Genomic DNA, 23959 nt, shown 5'->3' with positions numbered 1-23959 from the left:
ACCTCGAAGCATGAGTGGATGGACAAGGAGGCGGATGTTGGGTTTCAAGCCCTAGTCGATGGTGGTCGTCTACCCGTGGGAAACTACCCCTGTTGGTTAACTAAGGAGAACCACTTCTTAGTCTTGAGTTTGCATGGATAAAATTGCATGGTTAGTTCTCCTATATATGTAAAGTTTTCTCATCAATCAAAATATAGCATGGTTTTTTTTTATTTGGTGTCATTCATTCCTCTCTCTCTCTCTCTCTCTCTCTCTCTCTCTCTCTCTCTCTCTCTCTCTCTCTCCCCGTCCTTCTGCAACACTTTCTCTCTCACCATGTCTCTCCCTCACCATCGTCATCCTCCATAGCCTTGCACACCTTACAAAGGAAGCCCACAAGGCGGCCCATTCCAAGTCTCTCCTCGTTCCCCTTCTTGAGCTTAGTTGGATGGAGTTTGACGAGGATCTAAAGACTTGCTTTTTGCTTCCACAATACATAAAGCGATTGAAAGAGTATTTTTGGAGTTTGTCTCAACAAGTTAAACTTTTGATGGCGTATGCTAACCGTGTGTCTCTAATAGTTGGACAATTGAGGAAATTAGATGATGGTAACAATAAAAAGAACTCTCCAAATTTTTGATCTAATTCTCCTTCTACATCTCAATCTAATTCTCCTTCTGAATTTCAATCTCAGAGTGACAAAGATAAGGATAAGGGTAAAGGAAAATCTAATAAACCTCAACCCACACCTAATGAGAAGTTGCTCAAGGAATCCTAGGTGGTCAGTTAAGTAAAGAATGGGCATTTTAAGGAACATAGAAGTTTTCGTTGTTACATAGTAGGTCACATAAAAATGGATTGTCCTACGAATGAATCTAAAAGTGAACTGGCTACTGCATTAACTTCTGACTCTACCCCTCCAGCGAATGCTATGAGTGTGGTAGAGTGAGAAACTATGTAAGAAGGGACTTTTGATGATGAGAAACTCATAAAATGCTATGGAAAAATTAAAGGTCAAAAAGTGGTGGTGTTATTTGACTCTGGTAGCACACATGACATCATTAGTGAGGCCGTCATGACACATGCCCATCTCTTGTCTACTCCTATTCCCACCTACCCAGTGATGGGGTCTCAGAGGGCATAAATTCTTCTCTCTCTTGCATGTCACCATGTAGATCTTGGCATTCAACAAATTCGATTAACTTGTCAATTTGTGGTTGCTAAATTAAGTGGATGTGATGTTATTTTGGGCACTAAGTAGTTTTGCAGTTTCAAGCCACGCATTGATTGGGATACCTCCTCTCTTTACATCAGAGAGAATGTTTCCCAATCCGTTCCCATCAAAATGGATACAAGCATCCCATCTAGTCCTCTCATCTCTCATATCCACACTAGCAAGAAACTATTCAGTGGAGTATCGGACTCGATCATTTGGGTCAATTCGACTTTGACCAATTTGAGTATTCTTGATAGGTATAGTAAACCATTTCTCAAGATCAAGTCCATGCTTACCCAATATCATCATTTCCTTACACACCATCCTCATCGACCTATGGACATTGTCTCCGACCAATTGCATGATGCAAAACATGCAAGTAAAATTTTCTTTCATCTCCATAAACCGGATAAAGAAAAGCCAAAACCAAGTGAATTCTTGTTTAGGAGTGTCATGTTGTCAAGATAGATCATTCTAGACCTTTACTATTTCCCAAGCACGCTCTTGAGTGAGCTTCTTCACCACCAACTTTGCAATATCTCAGGCATCATAGTTTGTGTTGTACTAGTCTTGCCTTCCATGAAATAAGAAACACTTAAGCAAGAAAAGATGTTAAGGAATGTCCACATATCTAATGTTATAACAATTGGGTAAAATTCGATGTTTTTGATTGAATGGTAATTAGCAAAAGGAGCACTCCAAGAATGGAAACAAAGAGAGGAAAATGTAATGCACTAAAGTTTTCTAACTAGACATATTCTATAAGATAATGGCAAAGCAAATTTCACCTTGGCTCCTCCTATGCGCATGGCTAGCATGATAATTGTAAAGATATCCGAAGGGATAGAAAACGTAAATCCAAACGCCATTATGCTACCTTAGAACTGTAGTTGTAGGACCTCTTGGCACCACCTCCCAAAATCCAAACATTCACCTCCTCCTGCCCATTCAAGAACATAGCTTCTTTGTAGCATACCAAAGTTGATCACCACAACTTCCTCAAGACACAAAAACACGAGAGAATCTCTTCATTGAATGTGGTTGCAAGTCACCTTGCTGCCTTAGAAATGTAGTTATAGGACATCTTGGCACCACCTCCCAAAATCCAAACATTCACCTCCTGCCCATTTAAGAACATAGCTTCTTTGTAGCATACCAAAGTTGATCGCCACAACTTCCTCAAGACACAAAAACACAAGAGAGAATGTCTTCAATGAGTGTAGTTGCAAGTCACCTTTGGGGAGTGTTTGAATTTAGTTTGAACGTTCTATACCAAATAGTCAAGTGTGTTTCAACGAAACAGCAATCCGTTTGAGGACTTCAATTACCCTTCTACCTACTAAGCACTTCTTGGTGGATTGGCTATGACTCCAACCCATGCTGACATTTCCTACATGTCGAACCCATAACCTTTGGAGAGTGCTTGAATTTAGTTCAAACATTCTACACCAAAGAGCCCATCTTATTGCTAGATAAAAGTCCTCCAAGCCCCTTCTTGAGTTCTAAAGCATACAACAAACATGGACACATATATACTCTCATACCATGTCGAGGTGTATAGTGTGTCACTGTACCAAGACATAAAAATTTCCATTCTAGATAAGTGCATGACAAATAACCCTACTAAAACTCTAAATGCAGCACGACAAGATTTCCACATCCAAATTCTGCCACCACAAATCCAAGAATGTACCAACTGAAAATGTAGCACCATACAACCCCCTCAAGTGTCAAAATATGCTTAAAAGCATGGCTCTTGTCCAAGGCTGAAAAACACAACCAGATTAGACGAATCTTGGTGGAGTTGAAAGAAACACAAATCTAAATTTTCTTTATGGATTGAAAAAGTAGATACTATAGGCTTCTCGACGAGTTGAAAGCATAGCCGTACCATCAGCTCCCTTGATCCCAAAGATATAGATTCAAGGGGTTACTCAAGGTGGAAGACACAACCGCGTAGCCTGACCTCAAGCACAAAAGTTGAGCACGCTCCTCTCCAACACTAAAGAGTTCAAGTCAAAGGCCCCAATGTTGTGATGGAAATGCAAATATGGGACATCTTGGCACCTCCTTCAAAGGCCTAGATGTCAATCCTCCTTCCCCCTAAATGCAAATCCAAGGGGCTCTTTGTGAAAAACTTGAAGTAGATTACAACCAACCCCTTTAAGATATAAAAGTTCAAAAGACAGAAGCTCCTCTTAGATGATAATGCAATTGAGAAGTTGTCCTACTACTAGCAGCTCCTCCTTGAGCTTCTCCTTGATTTGACAACCAGGTATAGGTGAGATTGTGGTTTTATACAGATGCAATAAACTATTAGGTATCCTCCATCTCGAAAAAATAAAGTCTTTTAAAACATATTAAGTGTGTAAGTGAAAGATGAGTTTAAAAAATGAAAAGACAAGTGAAGGTGGAAAGTCAAAAGACATATGAAGGTGGGTCCCTTCATTTCAAAGCTTAACATTTCTATTTCATGGTTGTGTTTCAAATGCCAATGTGAGTATTTTCCTTGTTTTTTAAGCTTAGGATAGCTACTCTTCAAAACCAAGGGATGCAGCTTTGTTAGGGCACTCTTAGGATGTACGGTAAGTTTAAAGTCTAGGGAGACAATTTCCACAAATATTCGATAAGTGCCCCATAAGGATTTCTTGAGATGCAGATGGCATTCTATACAACACCTTGAACAAAGGACACCTAAGCATCCTATTTGGCACCAAACTACTGTTAACCGTATATCAATCTTAGAAGAGCATTACACATTGATAGCAAAAGCTTGCTCGTGTTGGCATACAGAGTCATGCACATCTTAATTTCATTGTGATGGGTGGGCCCATAGCGCTCCCCATGCACTTCAAATTATTTTCAAATTCTTACCTTCCATCTTTTCATTGTTCTCACTCACTTGCAAATATACTTACAACCACACATTGCAGCATCTACTGCGCAAAAGAGGAATTACAGGGCTTCTCTGGACAAATCAAAGCGCATGCAAGCAAACACGGGTTTGCACATGCATGCGCCGTTCAATAAGCACTGGAGAGCTACCAATTGTACTGAGTTGCATTTGCATTGCTGGTGAAGAAGCCTAGTCGATGTAGATGTCAGTAGAAGTAATTGCAAACTACCAATTACAATATCTGAAGCATCAACAAACACGTAAAATATTTTCCCGAATCAAGCGGCAGTAATATTGGGCACCCGGACACTCAACCGCTAACTGTCCAAGATACGGTTACTTTCTAGAGTGTTTCCTGTTCTTTTTCTCATGTTCCGACCAGTGAAAAGGTCATAGCAACGGGGATCCATGCAGCCCAACCTTCCAAATTTCTGTTCATACGAGGCCCAAAGCTCAAACCTGTCGATTACCATTTGTGAATAATAGGATCATTGAGGAGTGCCCTAAAAAAGATTAGCTACGCTTACCAATAGGACAAAAACTGATACGGTGCAAAAGGGGCATACAACGTTGCAACATCATCGGATACACTAGCAGAAGTACACTTTGACCTGCCATGTACCTGCATATGCACACACCCCATTGCTTACGACTGAAATAGACAGACTCATCAATACCTCTCTGGCCCCTCAAAGGCATAGTTAGAAAAATGCACCTGCTTTAAGTGTCTGACTGTCTCTGTGTCCGCCGGAATAATCCCATATTCTCCCATGCACATTAGGATATTTGCACTTGTAAAAGGCCCAAACCCGTGAATTTGCAGTAACTGTTTTCTGGCATCCAATCTAAGTGATGGGTCTGTTTCTGCATTTTCCAGTGATTGCAAATCAACAACTCCATCACAAATGTCTTTGGCAAGCTTCACTATGCTCTGTGCTCGGTACCCTAGACCACAGCGCTTTGCAAGGAATTTTGCATCTAAATCACATAGCTCTTCCGGAGTTGGAAAAGCCCCAACAGCTTGACAAGGTGCAGCCCTGAGGTCAGACAATGGAGCATTACCTCCACATAGGTCTGCATCCATTCTCGCAGACACATTTTCTTCTTGATACAGGGGACTCCTGCCAACCACTTCTTGATGCGATGTCCTTTCTTGACATGTCTCATCGAGCTTCAATAACCTGCGTGCCGTAGAATACCTTCTTTTCTTTGAGGTGCGCTTTCTCTTCACTTCCCTTGATTCTGGAGTAACCGGCCATGGCAATTGATCAGCACTCTTGTCACGGTATCCTAAGGGAGGGCCCTTAAGTTCTGCCTGAAGCTCACACAATGCTCTAGCCATCGTTAGAGTTCTGCTCCATCTTCACAGCACAATCGATACCCATTACAAACGAGTTAGAAATCCTTGCTGTGCAAATAACATGCACAACCATGCCACATTTCAGAGGACGAACAATGAGAAGCAACAAAAACAAAACCCGTATTTACATTGGCAAACTATTCAAAAGCCGTAAAGTTCAAAGGACTCATTAATGCTGTGGTACCACAGTAAATGACAAAGTTGGGCAAATTTTGCCCCTTCATATTATACATCGAGTAAACATAAGCTCTGACTAAATTTTAAGGAGTGAAATGTAATGCTCTGAATTCAGGATTCCAACTGCCCAGGACAAGGTAATGGGAATTCAGCCAGAGATAATCTAGCCATTCTCATTGCTGAAAATCTTCTTAGGAGCTGTAGTAATTCCCCAAGAAAAAATGGAACCCTTTTACGAACACCGAAACATGGCAAGCTTGCTTATGCTAGGAAAAAGATAGGCTTGTACCCTTTTATTACATGAAACGCAAAATGCCAGTCACATAAAACAGTCGTAGCCAAATCTAGATACAACCAAAGGTGAAAACCCCCATTTTAATACATGATACACAAGCCAAGGGAAAAACCTAAGGATCGGTAGAAGGAGAAGTAATGCATGTAGACAAGGCTAAAAAGGGACCGAAGAGAAAAAGTCCCATACAACACTCCATAAATCGGCCTGGGACAATCTGTGGCCGCCAAGCGAGGCAATCCCCCTTAAATCACATCCTTCAAGACACTCCCAAAATTGACCCGTGGCTGAACAGCATATCCAACAACAGAATAGGCTGAACCCTCATATCCACATCAAAAGAAGTGTGGCTCACACTGACAAAATCTGGCCTATCACCAAAAGGGGGAGAGAATCAAAGTCCATACACCCTCAGCTACCTCTAAAGTAAGATTAATCAACGCATCCATAATGGACGAGGCTGTCCACAGCTGATTATGCAGTGTCTCAAATCTCTAATGCAGCATTGGCGACCTGTGAACCAAGGAAAATACCTTATGGTGCTGGTACAAGTGCATACGGACCATATGAGGTCCAGATGCATCCTTGGCAATATGGCACGGGCACACGTGCTCATGGGCCGTATAAGCATAGGGAATCGGGATGTTTGGCACCTACATAGTAGGGATGCATGGTCACATGGTATGGAGCTATGCCAAGCATGTCTGGCTATCGTCACGTGCGCATCTAACCCTATGTGCATGTGGACAAGTTTACTCCTCCTCCTAGGGTCTAGGACAGCCTAGGCAATGTTTCGGCACCCTTGTGAGCCTGTACGCAGGACGTGTATGTCCTGACACTTTAGAGTAGTTGCATACCCTCTGATTGCACATGAGCACCACCAGTGTCTCTAGGTGTAGGCACTAAGAGTGTTCCCATAGTCTAGCATTACTACCAAGCCTAGTAGTATCTGCATAGAAAGCACCTCTTCTTAGTAGATTCCTAAACTTATTATTATGTGACGTTTAGCCAACCTTTTACCAAGTCATGGGTGTCTTCTGGGCCTTGAACTGCTCGACCCAGGTCACCTACATTATAAAGGTGACCCGAAGGGTCATCATTCCCACAAGTCAAACATACACTCTCATGGATAGCCAGTTTGGTGCAAGAAATGAAGCACAACAAAAGTAAGCCAAAGGAGAAGAAGTCAAGTATCCTGTACAACCCTCAAAACCAACAGAATGGTAAGAAAAATCGTAAGAACCACAACACCTCTTCTTCTCACCTAACAATGATAATAAAGGAAAAGCTAAAACTTAGGAAACCCCTAGGCTGATACCTGATGAAAAATCTACGCAAGGAATAGGAGAAGGTTGGCTAAGTCTTGAAAAACAAACCAAGCATGGAAAAGAAGGAAGATGTTTTTAGTGTCACATTGAAGGTCACATGAAAAGAGATTTTCTAAGGAATCACCTAAGAAGAACCCATAGAACCCACATCTTCTATTAGTGTCATAATGAGCCAAGTAGTGCGCCCAAAGTTTCTAATGATCCTCCAGATGAGTCTCTTATTAAGTGTATGGTCATGTGAATGGTCAGCACATCGAGATCTTGTTTGATTCTGGTAGTATGCATGTTGTGATTAGTGATTCTCTTGTAAAGAGAGCGTGTTTAGAAGTTGTTCTAGCAAACCCCACAACAGTTTTTGAATTTTCTCCTGGCATGTTCCCTTCCATCACGCATGAATGTCTAAATGTGCCACTTTGTGCGAGTCACGCATGTTTTCATTGCAAGTTTGTAGTTTCTCCTTTCTCTCTGATGTGATATTATTTTCGGCATTAAGTGGTTTCGTGAGATTGATCCACAAGGTAATCGGGAAGAAAACACTCTCACTATTACTCTCAAGGGTGCCTCTCCCGTGGTCATTCACGGTGAGCAATGTATCCCTTCTTTGTCATCAATCTCTTACTCTTATGTTTTGAAAGGAGATAAGAACCGCACCCCAGTTGCATCTCCCAGTTCACAGCTAAACAGTTCAAAAAAGAGCCATTCAAAGCATGCCTCTACCGTGGTCATTCACGGCATAGTAACAGGGAATGGCCGTTTTCAGGTCTCCGTTCCCCGTTCCCATTCCAACTTCCCGTTCCGAATCCCTGTTCCGTGTTTCAAACGTGAGTACCTGTAACAAGGAATGGCATTTTGTTCCGCATTCTCGTTCCCCGTTCCCGTTCCGGTTTCGCGTTCCTGGTAACTATGATTCACGGTGAGCGACACATTTTAGGCCAATAAAAGAATCTTTCTATCTTTTCTAAAGTGGTATTCATGTCTCTATGTCCACCCGTGAGTGCATCATGTGCATCGTGCAATATGGCTTGCCTAAGAGAAGGTAACACACAAAGACGGTGACGAAAATACAAAAGACCCTCACGAATGAGATAGTTGTTGGGTCCTTGGGAAGCAAGAGCCTGCAACCATTGCTTACCGAACTCGGAATTTGCATACTGATTCTTCATGCTCTCAAAAGATACTCCTTGAATGGAGATTGCCGAACTTGACTCAAGAGCCAAGATATGTCCTTCTTGGCTCTATCCTTTGCGACTTAACGCATCTGCAACAAGGCTAGCTTTTCGAGGAACAACAACCAAATTGCTTTAAAAACTGAGACCACCTTACCTGGCGTTCACTCCCAATGTGCACTAGGCATAGACTAGAGCTAATAGTAGACCATATGGGCCCGAAGTCACGTGCACATGTTTGATGAGTCACACGGACATACTACTACCACCCCCAAAGCCAAAGCCTAGATTCGAAAACCCTAGGGAACGTATACCGACACCCTTCTGAGGCTGTTCACAGGACTTGCATGCCCAGACGAGTCCATTAGATCATTGCTTGTGGAAAAATACTACAAAAAACTCCAGCATAGTGGAGCAACCAAGCTAACTAAATTCTCTCTTCTGATTAAGGGAATTCACGACAGCTACATAAGTAACTACCCCATTCCTTATGCTCCGATCCCTTAGAAGAACAGAAAGAGACACCAATTTTTAATGAAAGACAAGGCTTTTTCCTACATTGGCTTAAAATTTTCTTTAATCCCCTGGTAGAAGAGTTAAAGAGAAGAACTCCTTCAGCAGGTTTCACCAAGTTCTGTACCTTTTGTGTGCTTCCAATCACAAATGATATAACAGAATAAGTAATTACATGCTTTCTGAGAGGCAACGTAGAAAACTTAAAGAGCAGTTATGAGGCACATCAGTTTTGTATCTTGATATCAACTCTCACCTCTACAATCTTGGCAGATCTAGAGGAAACTTAACCAAAGAATGATTGAGAGGCATATAGCTTGTAGAGTGTGTCAATGGAAAAAACCCAATAGACCTTAACAAAACTAGGTCAACCATGACTACTTCTGAACCCCGTCAAAGAAAACCTTGAACCCACAACTTGTACCTTGCAGGCTGACTGGCTTGTTTGCTTGGTGCTTAAAGGTTGCATCGTTGATGCAGAAGCACAGATCATTAAGATGCTCAAGAGTGGATAGCCAGTAAGAACCCCGTGGCTGAAATATGCTCCACAAGTAATAGCAGAGAATCCTACAACTGGCCACTGCCTAGAGCCCATACCAAAGTTCATCATAAGTTCAATATAAGCCGCACTTATGAGCTACAAGAGGGCCGCAGAACGAGTAAAACACAACAATGACAGAAACCTGTATTGAACAATTACAAAGTAAGCAATCAGGCTAGAAGTAACAATGGATACTTAATGGCTGCAATACACAGCTTCACCTTGAGAAATCTTACTCCTTACTCCCATGTTCTGATTCAGTTTTCGAATATTTCTTTTACGCAGCTATCTCAAAAACACACGCCGAGGGTTGTGCAAATGATAAACCTAGCGAAGCCAAGTAATCTTGAAAATATGATAAGGCTTAAGAGAAGCCAAGTAATCTTCAAAACATGATAATGCTCAAGGAAATAGAGCATTACCCACAGTTGCATAATAAGAGACTTTTAATCATATCTTCAAACAAAGTCGGTGACCGAAACAGCCTCCCAAATCCATCCTCTTTTGCTTGTAGATGAAGGGCATGGAAGGCAGCTATGGCACAGGATTCCGTCTCAGAGAGCCGCAGCATTCTCGACACCTGAGCCTGAAATATATCAAGAAACAAGAAAATTGCATTCTTGCATAATGATGAGCAGTTAAGTGTACTTTGATGCGTGAATAGAACAAAAACCCATGTTTGTAATGGCATATACCAAAAATCTGTGCATCCATATTATATTATCCAAATGTGTACACTTGTCTGCACAGCCAGAATTCGTGTGTGTGTGTGTGTGTGTGTGTGTGTGTGTGTGTGTGTGTGCACGTGCACGCGCATGATTTACAAAAAAAAAAAAAAGTGTGTGCGCGTGCGTGGAGGTGGAAAGCACCGAAATGTGGTTCTTCTCGGCCTCGCTGATAAGCTGGACGCCAAGAACGCAAATATGGAGCTTGCAACCCGACTCAAAGATTTTTGTGGACACTGCGCGGCCATCCGGGAGGCGAAGGGGGCGCTCCAGGCAGCTGTTTGTTGCAGTAGAGAAGACCCAAGAGTTGGGAGCCATCATGAAGAAGCCATAGCTGCAGACAGCTTTCTGGAGCGAGAAGTCGTGAGGCACGGGCACGGCAAGACACACGCATCCCTCTTCGTTGCCAATCCAGCATCCTGCATTGGCCGCAGTACCCATGGATTGAGTCGCGAGTAGGCCTAGTAGTAAAATTCCAAATCAATTGGTGTGCGTGTGTTAGAAGGAGAAGAAGAAGAAGAAAGTTTTAACGTCGTAGGAAACTATCCCAAGAAACCTTTAACTAGAGTGCTTTGTTAGCCGCAGAGTCTAACAAAAACAAGAACCTCTAGAAGACAAAAACTTGGGGGGCGGGGGGAGAGAGAGAGAGAGATGTGTATTTTTTATTATCGTCCTGGATGGACAAATATGACCTGTAGGACCAAAGGTACATGTGATTTTTTATTATCGTTTTGGGTGGTCAAATATGATGTATGGGACCAAAAGATACATGTGATGAACTATATGGATAAGTGACTCTCAGTTCTCAAGGATTATGTGACGAGACACAGTGGAGAGCCCACACTATGGTTGGAGTGGAATGTATGTAGGTATAGGTCATGGCTAAAAATGTGAGAAGCAGTTTCAAAATCCGAAGGTGAATTCTTTCCAATCTAATTCATCACAAATATAAATGTGTTCATGATGCTCAATAAAAAGTCTACCACGTACTACAAACCATCAAGTTTGAATTCTTGAAGTTTAGTATGAACTATGCTCTGTTGTTTTCACAGTAAAAGCATCAGAATTTGTATTAAGAGAGAGAGAGAGAGAGAGAGAGAGAGAGAGAGAGAGAGAGAGATCAAAAGCCATTTGAACAAGTCAAAAAGCTAAGAGTATCGGTGTCTCAAAAGGCAAATTCCCTAGGTGTCAATGGTAGGAAGATGACATTCCTCATCTGTTCAAAGGTTCGGCCTTTATTCCCTCTTTGGGCTTTGTTCCCTATTGGAGTCGGTTAGTCTTAGGGAATTCCATAAATCAGCTTTTGGAGGGAGAGATGCAACAAATTGTTTGATCAAGCTTACCAAAGTCCATGTACGAGAGTTCTTTTTTCTGGCTTGAACTTGCAGACAAGTTGAAGCTCAAGAAGTGTCGACTCTACAATATCAACAATCAGCACGATAGAGTCAAACGAATGATAATCGACAGTAGAGTTGTAGATGCCAAGATGGTCGGACAAATTGCCAATGCTGAGAGACTTATTTCTCAAATTGACGATGTTATTCAAGCCTTGCCTTGAGGTGTTTCTGATCCAATTTGAGAACAGCTATTTTTTTATGCCTCTCTTAGGACATCAACTATGTAGCTTGGGAGTGTACCGTCCTTTTGGATATTGTAATATTTTGAACTATGCACATGTAGTTTTGTGTGGCAAAGAACTTTATGACAAGCCTAGGACTTGAGACATGTTACAAAGAGGAAACCAAGATACCAAGCTACCACTTTGGTGATAAAGAAAGAGAGAGACCAGAATAGCTGCTTAACTCACCTTAACAGCCTTGTCAACAGCTTCACACCCCACAGCTGTGGCCTTCATGTCACCTATATGACCCACCATGTCCCCATTTGGAAGATTCACCCGCACCTACAAGCACAAATAGCATGATGCCACATCAATCAAGAAGAAAATTCTTAACCATGAACTTGTAAATGTTATTGAAGTCTACCTGATCATACTTGCCACTTAAAATTGCATCCCTGGCTCTCTCACTAATTTGGAGGGCTTTCATGCCAGCCTTTTCATTAAAAGTGATACCTTGGTGACTCTGTATCTCCACATAGGTCTCCAGCTTGCTATCAAATAAGCTTGACCGATTTCCATTCTAGAAGAATGTAACATGTCCAAACTTCATTGTCTCGCTGTCTGAAGCGCCCAGAATGATTAATTTCTAAATATACTGCATAGCCCTCCTTGGCATGAGGATTAACAACAGAAAGCTGACTCGCCAGGTCTCTTCCAACTGTACCTGCATGCAAAGGTTCGGAGCCCTTTCTTTGAGAAGTATTCACCTAATGTGTGGTCAATTTTGGGAGGGCTCACCAAGTACTTGCTAGGGAGCTTCAACTCACCATCATATTGAAGCATACCCGCATATCAAAGTTATCAAAGTTTGCATACTCGAGAGCTTTCGCCAACATGATCATTCTGTATGCTCTAAATTTGAAGGTTACAACTGCATCACCATCAACAATTAGACCAACATATTTGCCATTTTTGTCCACAATCACAAATGGAGGACAGTAGGTCATTAAATTTTGGATTATCTGCCTTCAATTGCATAAGAGCTTCTATACCACTCTTGAACTTGTGAGGAACTTCTCCCAGAACTTGTGCATCCCAGCCTCTTTTTACCACATTCCAGTCATTCTATTTCACAAAGTCCCAACAAAACTAACCCTTCAAGACTGCATTGCAGACCCAAATCAAAGTGAAACAATCAACAGCGACAATTCCTATTGATCATGTCTTGGCTCTTAAGGTGTTTGCATGGATGCATTAAGACCCATATTGAAATCTTAGCAAGCTCTTTCAAACAAAAGGCAACTATCGGTATTTGGTAATCACAAGGTACCTCATAGCGATCCATAGTTACATGCATACGCTCCCCTCCAGATGCCAGTGAGGCATCCACTCCTTGTTGTTGTAACTCTTCTAAATCTTTCTCGAGGAAAATATTGGAAACTATATATGCTATTTCAATACTTCTCAAGTGAAAAATTTTATGAAAGGATGAGAGAGAGAGAGAGAGAGAGAGAGAGAGAGAGAGAGAGAGAGCGAGAGGCCACCGATTGCGTGGTTTAGAGGTGTACCTCAAAAGAATGAGAAATCGATCGTAGTGCTTCAGAGGGGTACCTTGCAAAAAACCACGAGGAGGGTTAGAGGTTTGTCAAGCTCAATGTTCGTAATCATACAAGATGTCAATGTCATTAATTGTTTGTTGTTCCATTTTTATGTTTCAAAGAAAAACAAAACATGCAAGTTTCCTTGCACGAGGGAGTTTGCACAGTCCTCCCCAATTTTTATAATACGAGGGAATGTGCCATTCCCACGGCAGCGTGCAATTCTCAGTGTGTTCATTAACTGCATTCACAGTGTCAAAAATATCAAAAATCACAGAATGATAATGCTTACTCACTGCGCGATTGAATGTCTGTCGTTGATGCACCTTGCATCAACGATGCTAGGCATCTCCTACTCTTAACCCGCTGCAAGAGATGACAATGGAGGATGAAGGAGATAGGCTTGTGACTATTTGGGTGGAGGAACTTTAGGAAGAAGCGGGAATTTTTATATTTCAGCTTGTGTCAATTCAAAGCCTATCAAAATTCACTCGTCGCTTCATACATCCAAATCTGGTGGAAGCAAGAAGGATGGTGCTCAACTGTGAAAGGCACATTAACAGTGGGCGATCAATATCAACTGGTGTAAAGAGTTCAAACCAGATTAGGTCTGCCATCTGCACTATATGTACTCTTGTTTTGATTAGTTCCAAACCGAAGTTTGGAAAGTTGACAACATCATAGAACAAATCAATCTCGTCCTTCATGTGCATAACCTTCTAACACCATAGTCCATGTTGTCAAGTAGTGTTTTGGACTCATCAAGCTTGCCACATTGCCAAGCACAAAATGTTTCTGCAAACAGCCCCACAATAGCCCCTAATTGCATAGGTGATTGCATTATAAGGAAGGCCTTTCATTTGCATATGCTAAAAACATCTCAATGCTTCGTTGCGACAGCCATGTTGTGCATATCTCATGAAAACATCCTAGCCATGAAGAAGCGCCTTTCTTTTGCATCTGATGCAAAATCTTATTACTTCGCTATTGCCATAGCCATGTTGGGTATATCCTGTAGTGCACCACATTTGGCATACATATCAACCAAGGCAATGTCAAGCATGACATCTTTTTCCAAGAGCCTCTGACTAACAATAAATTGTGATTTTTCTTATTAGTATCACTGTCGAAAAGCATACAAGAATGACTTCTTTTTTCAACAGCCGTTGACTGAAAATATCATCAATAATTCTTTTGCCCATATCAGTGTCTTGCGTAACGCCACATGCCTTAAAGATACAGGTGTAGGTAATTGCATACATGTCGACCAAGGTAGTGCCAACCATAACATTTTTTTTCAACAGCCCCTGACTAACGATATCATCTTGAGTTCTTCTGTCCGTCCTAGCATCTTCCAAATTTCAACATGCCTTCAAGATGCAAGCATAGGTGATTGCATATCTGAAGAGAGATGCTCAATTCGCATTTGCTGAAAACAGCCCAGAGCGTTCTATGTTAAGCATATCCCGCAATCAGTGCGTTCCAAGAGACGACATTCCGGATAGAAAGCTCCTCAATCACTCTTTGGTGCTTTCCCAAGAACAACACATTTTGCATACGTGATTATTGCTCCTACGTAGTGCCACATGCTTTCAAGATGCAAGCATAGGTGATTACATCAGGAGAAATGTCCTCGCTTTGTATCTTGAAAATAGCCAGCCAGCCAAAGCTCCCTCGTCCTGTCACTGTTGGGCAATGAAATGCACTTGAAGACATGACATTCCGGACATAAAGGCAGTGTTACATGCCTTCAAGAAGAAAGCGTAGGTGATTGCACTTGGAGAGGTGCCCTCACTTTGCATCTGTTGGAAACAGCCCAGGGCTCCATGGCGTCCCACGGATTGAGGAAGACCTCGAGAGAAGTGTTCAGAGCTATGTCAGGTGTGGGTGTTGGAGTGTGCATCTGGCCACCCTTCTCCCCATCAATGCGAATGTTCTTTGTGACACTAAGCTTTTCCTTGTGGACTAATTGATCTTTGCTCAAGTTCTAGCCAACTTCTCACTATGCTGACAATGCAAAACCTTTTTGGAATCAACTGACAGATTTTGTGGAACCAATGCGCGTGAGGGGAATATAATTTCAAGATCTTGTTCGTTGCATAAAGAGCCATTGTGCCCAGGCCAGAATGGCCGATCCCCATCTCACTAACCTTAACTTAATATTCATTTTATCTATATACACACAATCAAAGAATAAGGGTCTGGTGTGTTGCTGCACAGCTCCATCCACTACTGTGTACTCTCCTCTCTCACTCCTCTCCATGCATGTGCAAGCATTGCATTCTCGTCACTTGATTGGATGCTTGGTATCCCTAACAACAAATTTATTGAGCATTTCCACTTGCATTAGTCCAACAGCCAGATCCTGGCTTATTCCAAGCTGCATTTTTAATTCTCATGCATTCAATATGTTCTACCTCCTCTTGCATCATAGCAACTTTATAAATATTAATCTTTAAGACATATGTTGCCCCATAATGTCGGTCTAGTTGGACTGCACGCTCAAAAGCAAACTTTTCGAGCTTGACATTTCCCCATTGTCGGAAAGCACCTAGAAGGGAGACCCAAACTGGACAATGATCAGACGACGGCATCATCGTAATTACTCTCATTGCTTTGTCAAAGAGCCTTGTACGTCCAAAAAGATCAACCATGCAAGTATAGTGTTCTTTGTTTGGTGCAATGTAATGTTTTTCGCTCATGTTATCAAAATGCATCTGACCCTCATCGACTAAACCTGAGTGGCTACATGCATAGAGCACATTGACATAAGTGATTGCGTTGGGGGAAATGTCATCTTGCTGCATTCATTGGAAACAGTCCAGAGCTTCGTTGGCCCGCCCTTGCTAGGCATATCCTCCTATAAGTGTAGTCCAAGAAATCACATTTGGGGAGAAACCCTCCCTCCGCATTCATTGAAAACACCCCTTAGCTTCCTGCCCCTGCCCCTGTCGGGCATATCCTGTAATCAGTCATTCCAAGAGACTTCATTCCGGACAGAAAGCTGGTCAAGAACTTGTTGTGCTTTCAAAAGTACACCACACTTGGCATACATGTCAAGCAAAGCATTGCCAATCACGACATATTTTTGTAACAGCCCTTGCCTAACAATCTCATCATGACTCTGCTTGCCCATGATAGCATTTTGCATAATGCCACATGCCTTCAAAACACAAGCATAGGTGATCGCATTTGGAGAGAAGCCTTCACTTTGCATCCGATGAAAACAGCCAAGCACTTCGTGGCCCTGATCTTCTTGGGCATATCCTGCAATCAATGCATTCCAAGAGATTGCATCCCGGACATAAAGCTCGTCAAGAACTTGTTGTGCTTTGGAAAGTACACTACACTTGGCATACATGTCAACCAAAGCATTACCAAGCACGACAGTTTTTTGCAACAGCCCCCGACTAACAAGCTCATCATGAATTTGTTTTCCTGTGTCAACGTCTTTCAAAGTGCCACATGCCTTCAAAATGCAAGCATAGGTGACTGCATCTGGAGAGAAGCCCTTGCTTTGCATCCGTTGGAAACATCCCGATGCTTCTTGGCCCTGCCCCTATTGGGCATAACCTGCAATGAATGCATTCCAAGAGACCGCATCTCAATCAGGAAGCTCGTCAAAAACTTATTGAGCTTTCAAAAGTACACCACATTTGGCATACATGTCAACCAAAGCATTGCCAAGCATGACAGTTCTTTTCAACAGCCCCTGATTGACAATCTCATCGTGAATTTGTTTGCCCATATCAATGTCTCGCATAATGCCACATGCCTTCAAAATGCAAGCATAGGTGACTGCATCTGGAAAGAAACCCTCACTTCGCATACAATGGAAACAATTCAAAGCTTCCTGGCCCTGGCCTTGTTGGGCATATCCTGCAATTAATGCACTCCAAGAGATGACATCTCGGTTGGGAAACTCGTCCAGAACTTGTTGTGCTTTCCAAAGTACACCACAATTAGCATAGATGTATACCAATGCATTGCCAAGCATGAAATTCTTCTCCAACAACCTCTCACTAACAATCTCGTCATGAATTTGTTTGCCCAGATCAACGTCTTGAATAATACCGCATGCCTTCAAGGCACAAGCATAGGTGACCACATCCAGAGAGAGGCCCTCGCTTTGCAAGCAATGAAAAAAAACCAGAGCTTCGTGACCCTGTCCATGTCAAGCATATCCTGCAATAAGTGCAATCCAGCCGACGACATCCCGGACTGGAAGCTCATCAACAACTTGTTGTGCCCTGATAAGTGCACCGCACTTAACATACATACTGGCCAGCAAGCTCTGTAACTGCGAACTGTTTGTGGAGAAGATGAAATTGCTCCTGAGAGCAATGCAGAATGCTTTTTTTACTTCAGCATTTTGTTCACTTGGTAGCTTTTGACGGTGTAGCTTTTTTTAGAGCTTTTCAGCGCTGGTTTTTTTTTTTAAAAGAGGAGCCACGTGGGCTAACGATAGGCCAAGGATTTGGAATTGCCCACTACGCTAACGAAGTAAAGATCTAGCCGACGAGTTATTCAAGAGGGAAGTGGAGAGAGAGAGAGAGAGAGAGAGAGAGAGAGAGAGAGAGAGAGAGAGAGAGAGAGAGAGAGAGAGAGAGAGAGAGAGAGAGAGAGGATTTACAAAAAAAAGAGTGGATTTACAACAACAACAAAAAGTGTGTCTGTGTGTGTGTGAGAGTGAGAGAGAGAGAGAGAGAGAGAGAGAGAGAGAGAGAGAGACGAGAGGAGAGTGCAAGATTTTCTTGTGCGGCCAATCGGCGGCCATCAGTTGATCAGTGGAATATACCATGATCGCCTGCAATCTTGAGCACATAGGCTCAGCCGATCATCGATCGGTGCCCTTTTTATGGAGCAAATTGGTTGGCCGTGGGATGGTCGTGCAGCTCGAGCACATGGTGGTTGGTTGGTTGGCAGTCGAAGGGAGCACATGGAAGGTATGAATAGTTCCTTTTTTTCTGGTAGATGCATAGGAGCGTACTAGGGGGGATCCAATCCGTCAAAGTTACTCAAGAATCAAACTCGGCTCTTGCACAAACCATGTTGTCGATCGATTATCAAGTAAATCAAGAATAATAGACACAATTATGTCAATCCATTGGACGCAGCTGACTTGACTAATGCATGGAGGCTATAAGAGGTAGCTAATCTCTCGAAAAACATCGATCTAATCTGTTAATCCAAAGTACAAATTTCGAATGTGCATCAAACACCAAAAGTTAATTTACTTTTCTACAAGCTTCAAGTGATAAATTTAGCTAGCTACATTACTTCAAATGCACTTAAATTTACCACAAAAATAGACCATGTTGTATCAGATGCCACTATGATGTCAAATCTAAACATTCTAGCAAAATCACGTTTATTTTCAGCAGCATATGTTTAGTAGGTCGGTTTGAACACCCTAAATTGCTTCCTATAAGCAATCTCTACTTACTTCTATACTCAAAACTTGATTGAAACATGTATTTTTGTGCAATATGAGCAAAAAAAGAATGTAAATAAGCATATTTGGATCACAAAATATCGTAAAAAACTTCATCGAATGGAAGTGCTTTCACATGTGAACGCGTAACTATACTCGAAATTGAAATGCAACACCATACAAAGGAGATATGAGCAAGAGAAGCAAGAGGGAAGACAAAAAAACCTTAACCAAAGTTTAAAATAAAGACTTTGACTCAAGTAAAATGTAGTTGAGAATCACATTCAAGTAAACAATAATCACAAATTGAAAGCTCTTGGCCCCACTTACTTACCATACATCTCCGAATGAATGGGTTCAATTACACATTGTTGGACTCGACAGGAATTTCATTCAATTATCAAAGGTGAAGTTACAATAGTTTGGCTCAAAGTGATAAAAAATGATATGTATGTTAGCTTGGCTACTAGCATTCCGTCCTCTCCTCCTAGCGTGTGTCGTTCGCAACATAGCTACGAAGTGGCAAGGTACTGTGGTGATTTCTTCCCACAAACTATAATGGCTCACATTTAGCATTGTGTGCTTGGTTGACATCTTTCTTAGGCGTTGAGTAGCTTGGGAAGAATTGATGCAAAAATCGAGAATAAGTTGCATTTGATTCTCCATCCCTTAGATTGTCCATAGACTTAGCAAGTGGCTTTGTGTCTCCACAATGCCACACCTGAATCATTTTGGGCAAAATCAAACTCACAATTAATGAGATTTTATTCACTGTGGCTATCATAAAATCTAATATCTAACCAACTTCAATGATTTTCTCATATTAAAAATGGTCAATTAATGTGGGAGAATAGACGGAACAAGGTTTAGAATATAGACATGTGCTTACGGGTCTATGTCGACATAGGGCCAATGGTAAAGGGGTCCAAATGAGAGATGATATGTCCTCCGTATGTCAAAGAGCAAGGCTAGCCAATGGAGCTTAAAATACCTTAGGGTTAGCTTCATTAAAGACCTCCAAAGGTTAGTGTTAAAAGTCCTTTGACCTTAGGTAAGCTAGGGATGGGCTTGAGGTGGGAACCCGGCCCAAGATTGAGGTGCTTGTCATGCTTGCTGACTAAGGTGCTTGAGGGTAAGGTGTTCAAAAAGTCAAATCCACTCCCTACTCATGAAGGGGCAAGCCCTAAAGCTAGGGGGATGAGAGAGAATACACACACACACACACACACACACACACACACACACACACACACACACACACATAAGGTGAGCCCAAGCCTCAAGAGGCAGCAAGGACACATGTCAAGCCCCTACCCATGTTGCCCTCATGGTGTGCCTAAAGCCTATTGGTGGCCTCCCAAGGGGTCCAATAATAAATTCGTTAATCTGATTAACTATCTTTTGTATTTATCAAGTCCTCTCTCTCAAAGGGGAAAGGGGGACACTTGTCCCGAGGCTACCCTTGTTGCTTGTTATACATTCTGCATGTGATTGGTCAGCAGGCTTGCAGGGGTCCAATGAGCTTCAAGCATGAGCTACAAGGGGGGGTTGACCAAAGCAAGAAGGGGGGCTGCTTGGGGGGTATACTCTCCCCCACACACTCACACACACTCTCATTGTGTAAAGTGCAAGTACAAGAGTTCCATCTCCTTCCAACCTAGTAGAGAAATTGAGAGCCTACACCGACACTCTTGGCTATGGAATGTAAACCCAACCAAGAGCCATGCTTCAATGCTAAAGCTTGCCATCTTCTCCATCTTCATTACTATACTATTATGTATGCTAGCACGAAGAGTGATGATAAGTGAGGAACTATTTCTTTCTCCTATGGAATGTTTCTTCTTCCTCTTCCCTACCCTCATTCCCCGCTAGCTCTCTCCACCTTCGAAGGTGTTTGAGGCCTTGGACTGAGGCTTGGGATGGTTAAAGCTTTTTGCATACTTTATGTTATGCTCGTGATGCATGAAGCTTTTCATCTTAAGGAACACAAAGATTGTATTGTACCAAGTCTCTCTTGATGGGAGAATCTATAATACAAATGCCTATTGGAGGGGGACCGGCTCCACATAAACCCAGTCCTCAACTGTTGTCATTTTCTCTAAACTCTCTCTCTTGCAAAATTATTGTTCATGCTAAGTTAACTAAGTACTATCTTTATGTTGCTACCATCAATTAAGTTCACCCTCTATGCTCACAAAGTAATCTCACAAAAATGCTTTCTCTAATTTTCCTAATTCTACTACTCTCAAAGTTCATAGGCCATTTCCATTACATTGGTATCATAGCATTTGGTTTCTCTTTTCTTGCTTAAGAAGAGAGGTCCTTAAGTAGCCTATTGATGGTTGATTTTGTTAATTATATTAGAGTAAGTGGGACTGTGATCTATTATCGGTTTTGTTGAGCCCACTATGTGGGATATGGAGCATACCTAGGGAGCTTTGGTTTTAATAATGGAGTCTTTTTAGACTTGCCTATGGCTTTACCATTATTGAGCCATAAGAAGTATGAAAGGAGCTATCCCTTGGAAACTCTGCAATATTAGACCCACTCCACTACTCTCTATAATTAACCAATTTAAGCCGTGGGTGTAGATACTTAAGTGCCAATTTTCAAAGGCTAAGCGGAGTAGCAACTAAGGTTTTGAATTGCCAAAGAATACACTAAGTAAGTACACAAATTTTGTTAACATGGCTGACAATAACCAAGAGAGTAGAATGAACATTGATAGCTTTGATTTTTCGCATGAAGGTGCTGATGATGATCTCCCCATGTTTGTCAATTATCTTGTTACTAGGCTACAGACAGCAAGCTATGGGCAACCTTGCTTTACAAGCCAAAGTTACTCAACAACTTTGCGCTCATGGGATTTCCCTTCCTCTCCAAGAGGAGAGAGAGCTTAGGAGGCCTCTTGAAGAGACCCCCAAAAGAAGACTCTCTCCCATACGAAAGGAGGAATCCAAAGAGCAAGAAAGTAATGAATCTTTGAGTTCCTCAGAAGGTGTGGCTCCACGAAGATGATCACCGGCTCCTCCTCCACACTATCTCACACGGGCATGCTCAAATGGGATCGACGGTTGAGGTGATCTTGGCCGTCAGATGCGCATTTGGTAAATTCGGGGCGTTTGGTAAATTCAGGGAGAAAAGTAAATTCGGGCAAGCTTGTAAAACTGGGTCGATCCGCATCCCATGTCTTGAACCCCCGACCTCCCCACCACGAGCCATGTGCACTAACCACTACGCCCTCATGTGTACGTTGAAATATAGGGGATTCGAGTATGTCATATTGTAAATGTGGGCCGATTAGTAAATTCGGGGCAGATTTGTAAATTCGGGGCAACCTCAAATCCGATGGTCCATGATTGACGCGCCCCGCCTTTTCCTCCTCCACCATTGATCCCATTTGACCATGGCCGTGTGATATAGTGATGAAGCCAACTCCTCCCAAGAGGAAAAGGTTAACCCACAGTCCTTCTCCTCATATCACCCTCTTCTCCTTCTTCTTCACCTTCCTCTTCTTCCGACAAAAGCTATGGCTATTCTCCTAGATAATACAAGAGAGGGGGACATCGCAAATCATACCCTGCATAGCGAAGGTCACAAAAGCTCAAGAAGTTCAAAGAGGGAGGAAAGAGTATCTCTTTTCATCCAGCAATTTGATGCAGCCTTTGGAGACGAGGGATGCAAAGGACAAAGTGCTTACCGAATGTACCGAATGGTGCAGATTCAAGTTTCTCTCCCATGAGTTCTATTCACAAATATGTGGACAAGTTTTAGAATTTACATCTCAAGGATATTGTCTTCCAAAAGATAGACCACCGAGCAAAAGCAACAATTTTGTGTGGGATTACCTGAAGAGATGGCCGAGTACGTCAACTCCCAACGACCTGGTTCTATCATCGAAGTAATCCACCACACCATGGTTGCTTCACGCATCAATTTCCAACAAGGGGCTATATGGAATGTCAATCCCATGGAAAACAAAGACAAAATGATGCAAAAGGGAAAACCAATGCCCAAAATTCTTCCCAAGGCAATTCCAACAACAATAACAACAACAATCAGTCCAAGAAGAAGGAAGTTTACAAAGGTAAAAACAAACTCTCTCTTGAAGAGCTTGAAGCTTTTCGCAAGGACCTTAAATGTTTTAAGTGTGGGGAGCAAGGACATGGCTATCATTCTTGCCCCTAGATAAATGCCCGCAATGAGACTCCTAGAGCTTCCACTATCGAAGCTCCAAAAGAGGATGCTCATTACAAAGGATCACCTCTCTTCTATGCTTGGGGAAAGGTAAGGGAGCATGATGCCTTCATCTTGTTTGACCCTATCTCTACTCACAACTTCATATCAACGGAGTCGGCCACCAAGTTGGGCATTCAAGCTTTTGAGATGGGAGGTACTGTAACCGCCGACACCGCTTTCAAGGGACAGCAAGCCTCCGTTACTCCCTTGATTGGGAAGTTGAGGCTTCATGTCCAAAGCTATGTCGACAAAGAATACTTTTTCATCTCTCCTCTCCAACATGAGGATGCTATCCTAGGGGCACCATGGTTCAACTGCATGGCTGCCAACATGAAGTTCCTTGAAACGAGAGTCTACTTCACCTACACAGAAAAGAACATGTATATAGATGCTAGTGAGTCTGGTCGTACTATACCACTTGTAAATCGTCCTACTTTTGATAAATCAATGAAGAGCTTTGTTTTTGCGTACATGATTTTTGTCAAAGAGTCCCTAAAAGGTCCTAATGTTTCATCAAATGTAAATGGTAGGAATCAAGAAGAGTTAAACTTGTCTAATTCTCTAAAAGGATTCCAAGATGTGTTCATCAATGATATCCCTATGGACTTACCTCCAAAACGAGTGGATGATGACCATCGAATTGAGCTCCTACCAGGAAGCTCACCGCCTAACAAGCCCCCTTAGCAAGTTCTTAAGCTCAACAAGAGGATATCATGAGGCAAGTACAAGAATTTGTTGACAAAGGGATAGTGAGGACTAGCTCCTCTCCCTTTTGTTCTCCAGTCCTTTTAGTGCAAAAGAAAGATGGTACATACCGTATGTGTGTGGACAATCGAGCACTAAACCATATCACTATCAAAAACAGATGTCCCGTGCCTCGGGTAGAAGATCTATTTGATAAGCTACAAGGTTCTATCTTTTTCAGTAGGATTGA

At 42.2% G+C, this 23959-nt stretch overlaps 4 protein-coding genes across 4 annotated transcripts; all 4 read right to left on the bottom strand.

Moving 5' to 3' along the window:
• Positions 1 to 3932: 3932 nt before the first annotated feature.
• LOC147433740 (uncharacterized) lies at positions 3933 to 10699 on the bottom strand. Its single transcript, XM_086490366.1, has 5 exons — positions 10338 to 10699; positions 9891 to 10054; positions 4807 to 5452; positions 4619 to 4713; positions 3933 to 4550 (listed from the first exon to the last, which is right to left on the bottom strand). Exons 1-5 carry the CDS (start codon positions 10632 to 10634, stop codon positions 4409 to 4411), a joined length of 1344 nt encoding a protein of 447 aa, XP_086346492.1. The 5' UTR covers positions 10635 to 10699; the 3' UTR covers positions 3933 to 4408.
• A 1292-nt stretch (positions 10700 to 11991) lies between these two features.
• On the bottom strand, positions 11992 to 12761 carry LOC147433739 (putative 2,3-bisphosphoglycerate-independent phosphoglycerate mutase 2). The gene is made up of 4 exons (XM_086489537.1): positions 12600 to 12761; positions 12411 to 12521; positions 12179 to 12334; positions 11992 to 12096 (listed from the first exon to the last, which is right to left on the bottom strand). The coding sequence occupies exons 1-4, from the start codon at positions 12759 to 12761 to the stop codon at positions 11992 to 11994; spliced, it is 534 nt and encodes a 177-aa protein (XP_086345663.1).
• A 2915-nt stretch (positions 12762 to 15676) lies between these two features.
• On the bottom strand, positions 15677 to 16159 carry LOC147433738 (pentatricopeptide repeat-containing protein At4g14820-like). The gene has a single exon (XM_086489536.1). The coding sequence runs from the start codon at positions 16157 to 16159 to the stop codon at positions 15677 to 15679; it is 483 nt and encodes a 160-aa protein (XP_086345662.1).
• Positions 16160 to 16264: 105 nt separating this feature from the next.
• LOC147433737 (putative pentatricopeptide repeat-containing protein At3g13770, mitochondrial) lies at positions 16265 to 17631 on the bottom strand. The gene is made up of 4 exons (XM_086489535.1): positions 17563 to 17631; positions 17247 to 17517; positions 16392 to 16619; positions 16265 to 16314 (listed from the first exon to the last, which is right to left on the bottom strand). The coding sequence occupies exons 1-4, from the start codon at positions 17629 to 17631 to the stop codon at positions 16265 to 16267; spliced, it is 618 nt and encodes a 205-aa protein (XP_086345661.1).
• Positions 17632 to 23959: the final 6328 nt, after the last annotated feature.

This window comes from Adiantum capillus-veneris, chromosome 19 (genome assembly GCF_014529385.1).
Source record: "Adiantum capillus-veneris isolate H3 chromosome 19, ASM1452938v2, whole genome shotgun sequence".
NCBI classification, from domain to species: Eukaryota; Viridiplantae; Streptophyta; class Polypodiopsida; order Polypodiales; family Pteridaceae; genus Adiantum; species Adiantum capillus-veneris.
The sequence above is the reverse complement of the archived record's forward strand: the minus strand, read 5'-3'. Positions and strand labels throughout refer to the sequence as shown.

Bases quoted from the DNA above. Each gene is read 5' to 3' on its own strand.
- LOC147433740 (XM_086490366.1), bottom strand. From the start codon at position 10,634: ATGGGTACTGCGGCCAATGCAGGATGCTGGATTGGCAACGAAGAGGGA. The intron at 10,055-10,337 runs GTGCTTTCCACC...GATATATTTCAG, and splicing joins CCGAGAAGAACCACATTTCG to GCTCAGGTGTCGAGAATGCT. The intron at 4,551-4,618 runs GTAAGCGTAGCT...GGTAATCGACAG, and splicing joins TATCAGTTTTTGTCCTATTG to GTTTGAGCTTTGGGCCTCGT.
- LOC147433739 (XM_086489537.1), bottom strand. From the start codon at position 12,761: ATGACCTACTGTCCTCCATTTGTGATTGTGGACAAAAATGGCAAATAT. The intron at 12,335-12,410 runs GTATATTTAGAA...ACATTCTTCTAG, and splicing joins ATGCCAAGGAGGGCTATGCA to AATGGAAATCGGTCAAGCTT. The intron at 12,097-12,178 runs GTAGACTTCAAT...TTGTGCTTGTAG, and splicing joins TAAGTGGCAAGTATGATCAG to GTGCGGGTGAATCTTCCAAA.
- LOC147433738 (XM_086489536.1), bottom strand. From the start codon at position 16,159: ATGCAGCAAGATGACATTTCCCCCAACGCAATCACTTATGTCAATGTG.
- LOC147433737 (XM_086489535.1), bottom strand. From the start codon at position 17,631: ATGTATGTTAAGTGCGGTGCACTTATCAGGGCACAACAAGTTGTTGAT. The intron at 17,518-17,562 runs GTCGGCTGGATT...TGACATGGACAG, and splicing joins AGCTTCCAGTCCGGGATGTC to GGTCACGAAGCTCTGGTTTT. The intron at 16,620-17,246 runs GTGCATTAATTG...CATTGATTGCAG, and splicing joins CCGAGATGTCATCTCTTGGA to GATATGCCCAAGAAGATCAG.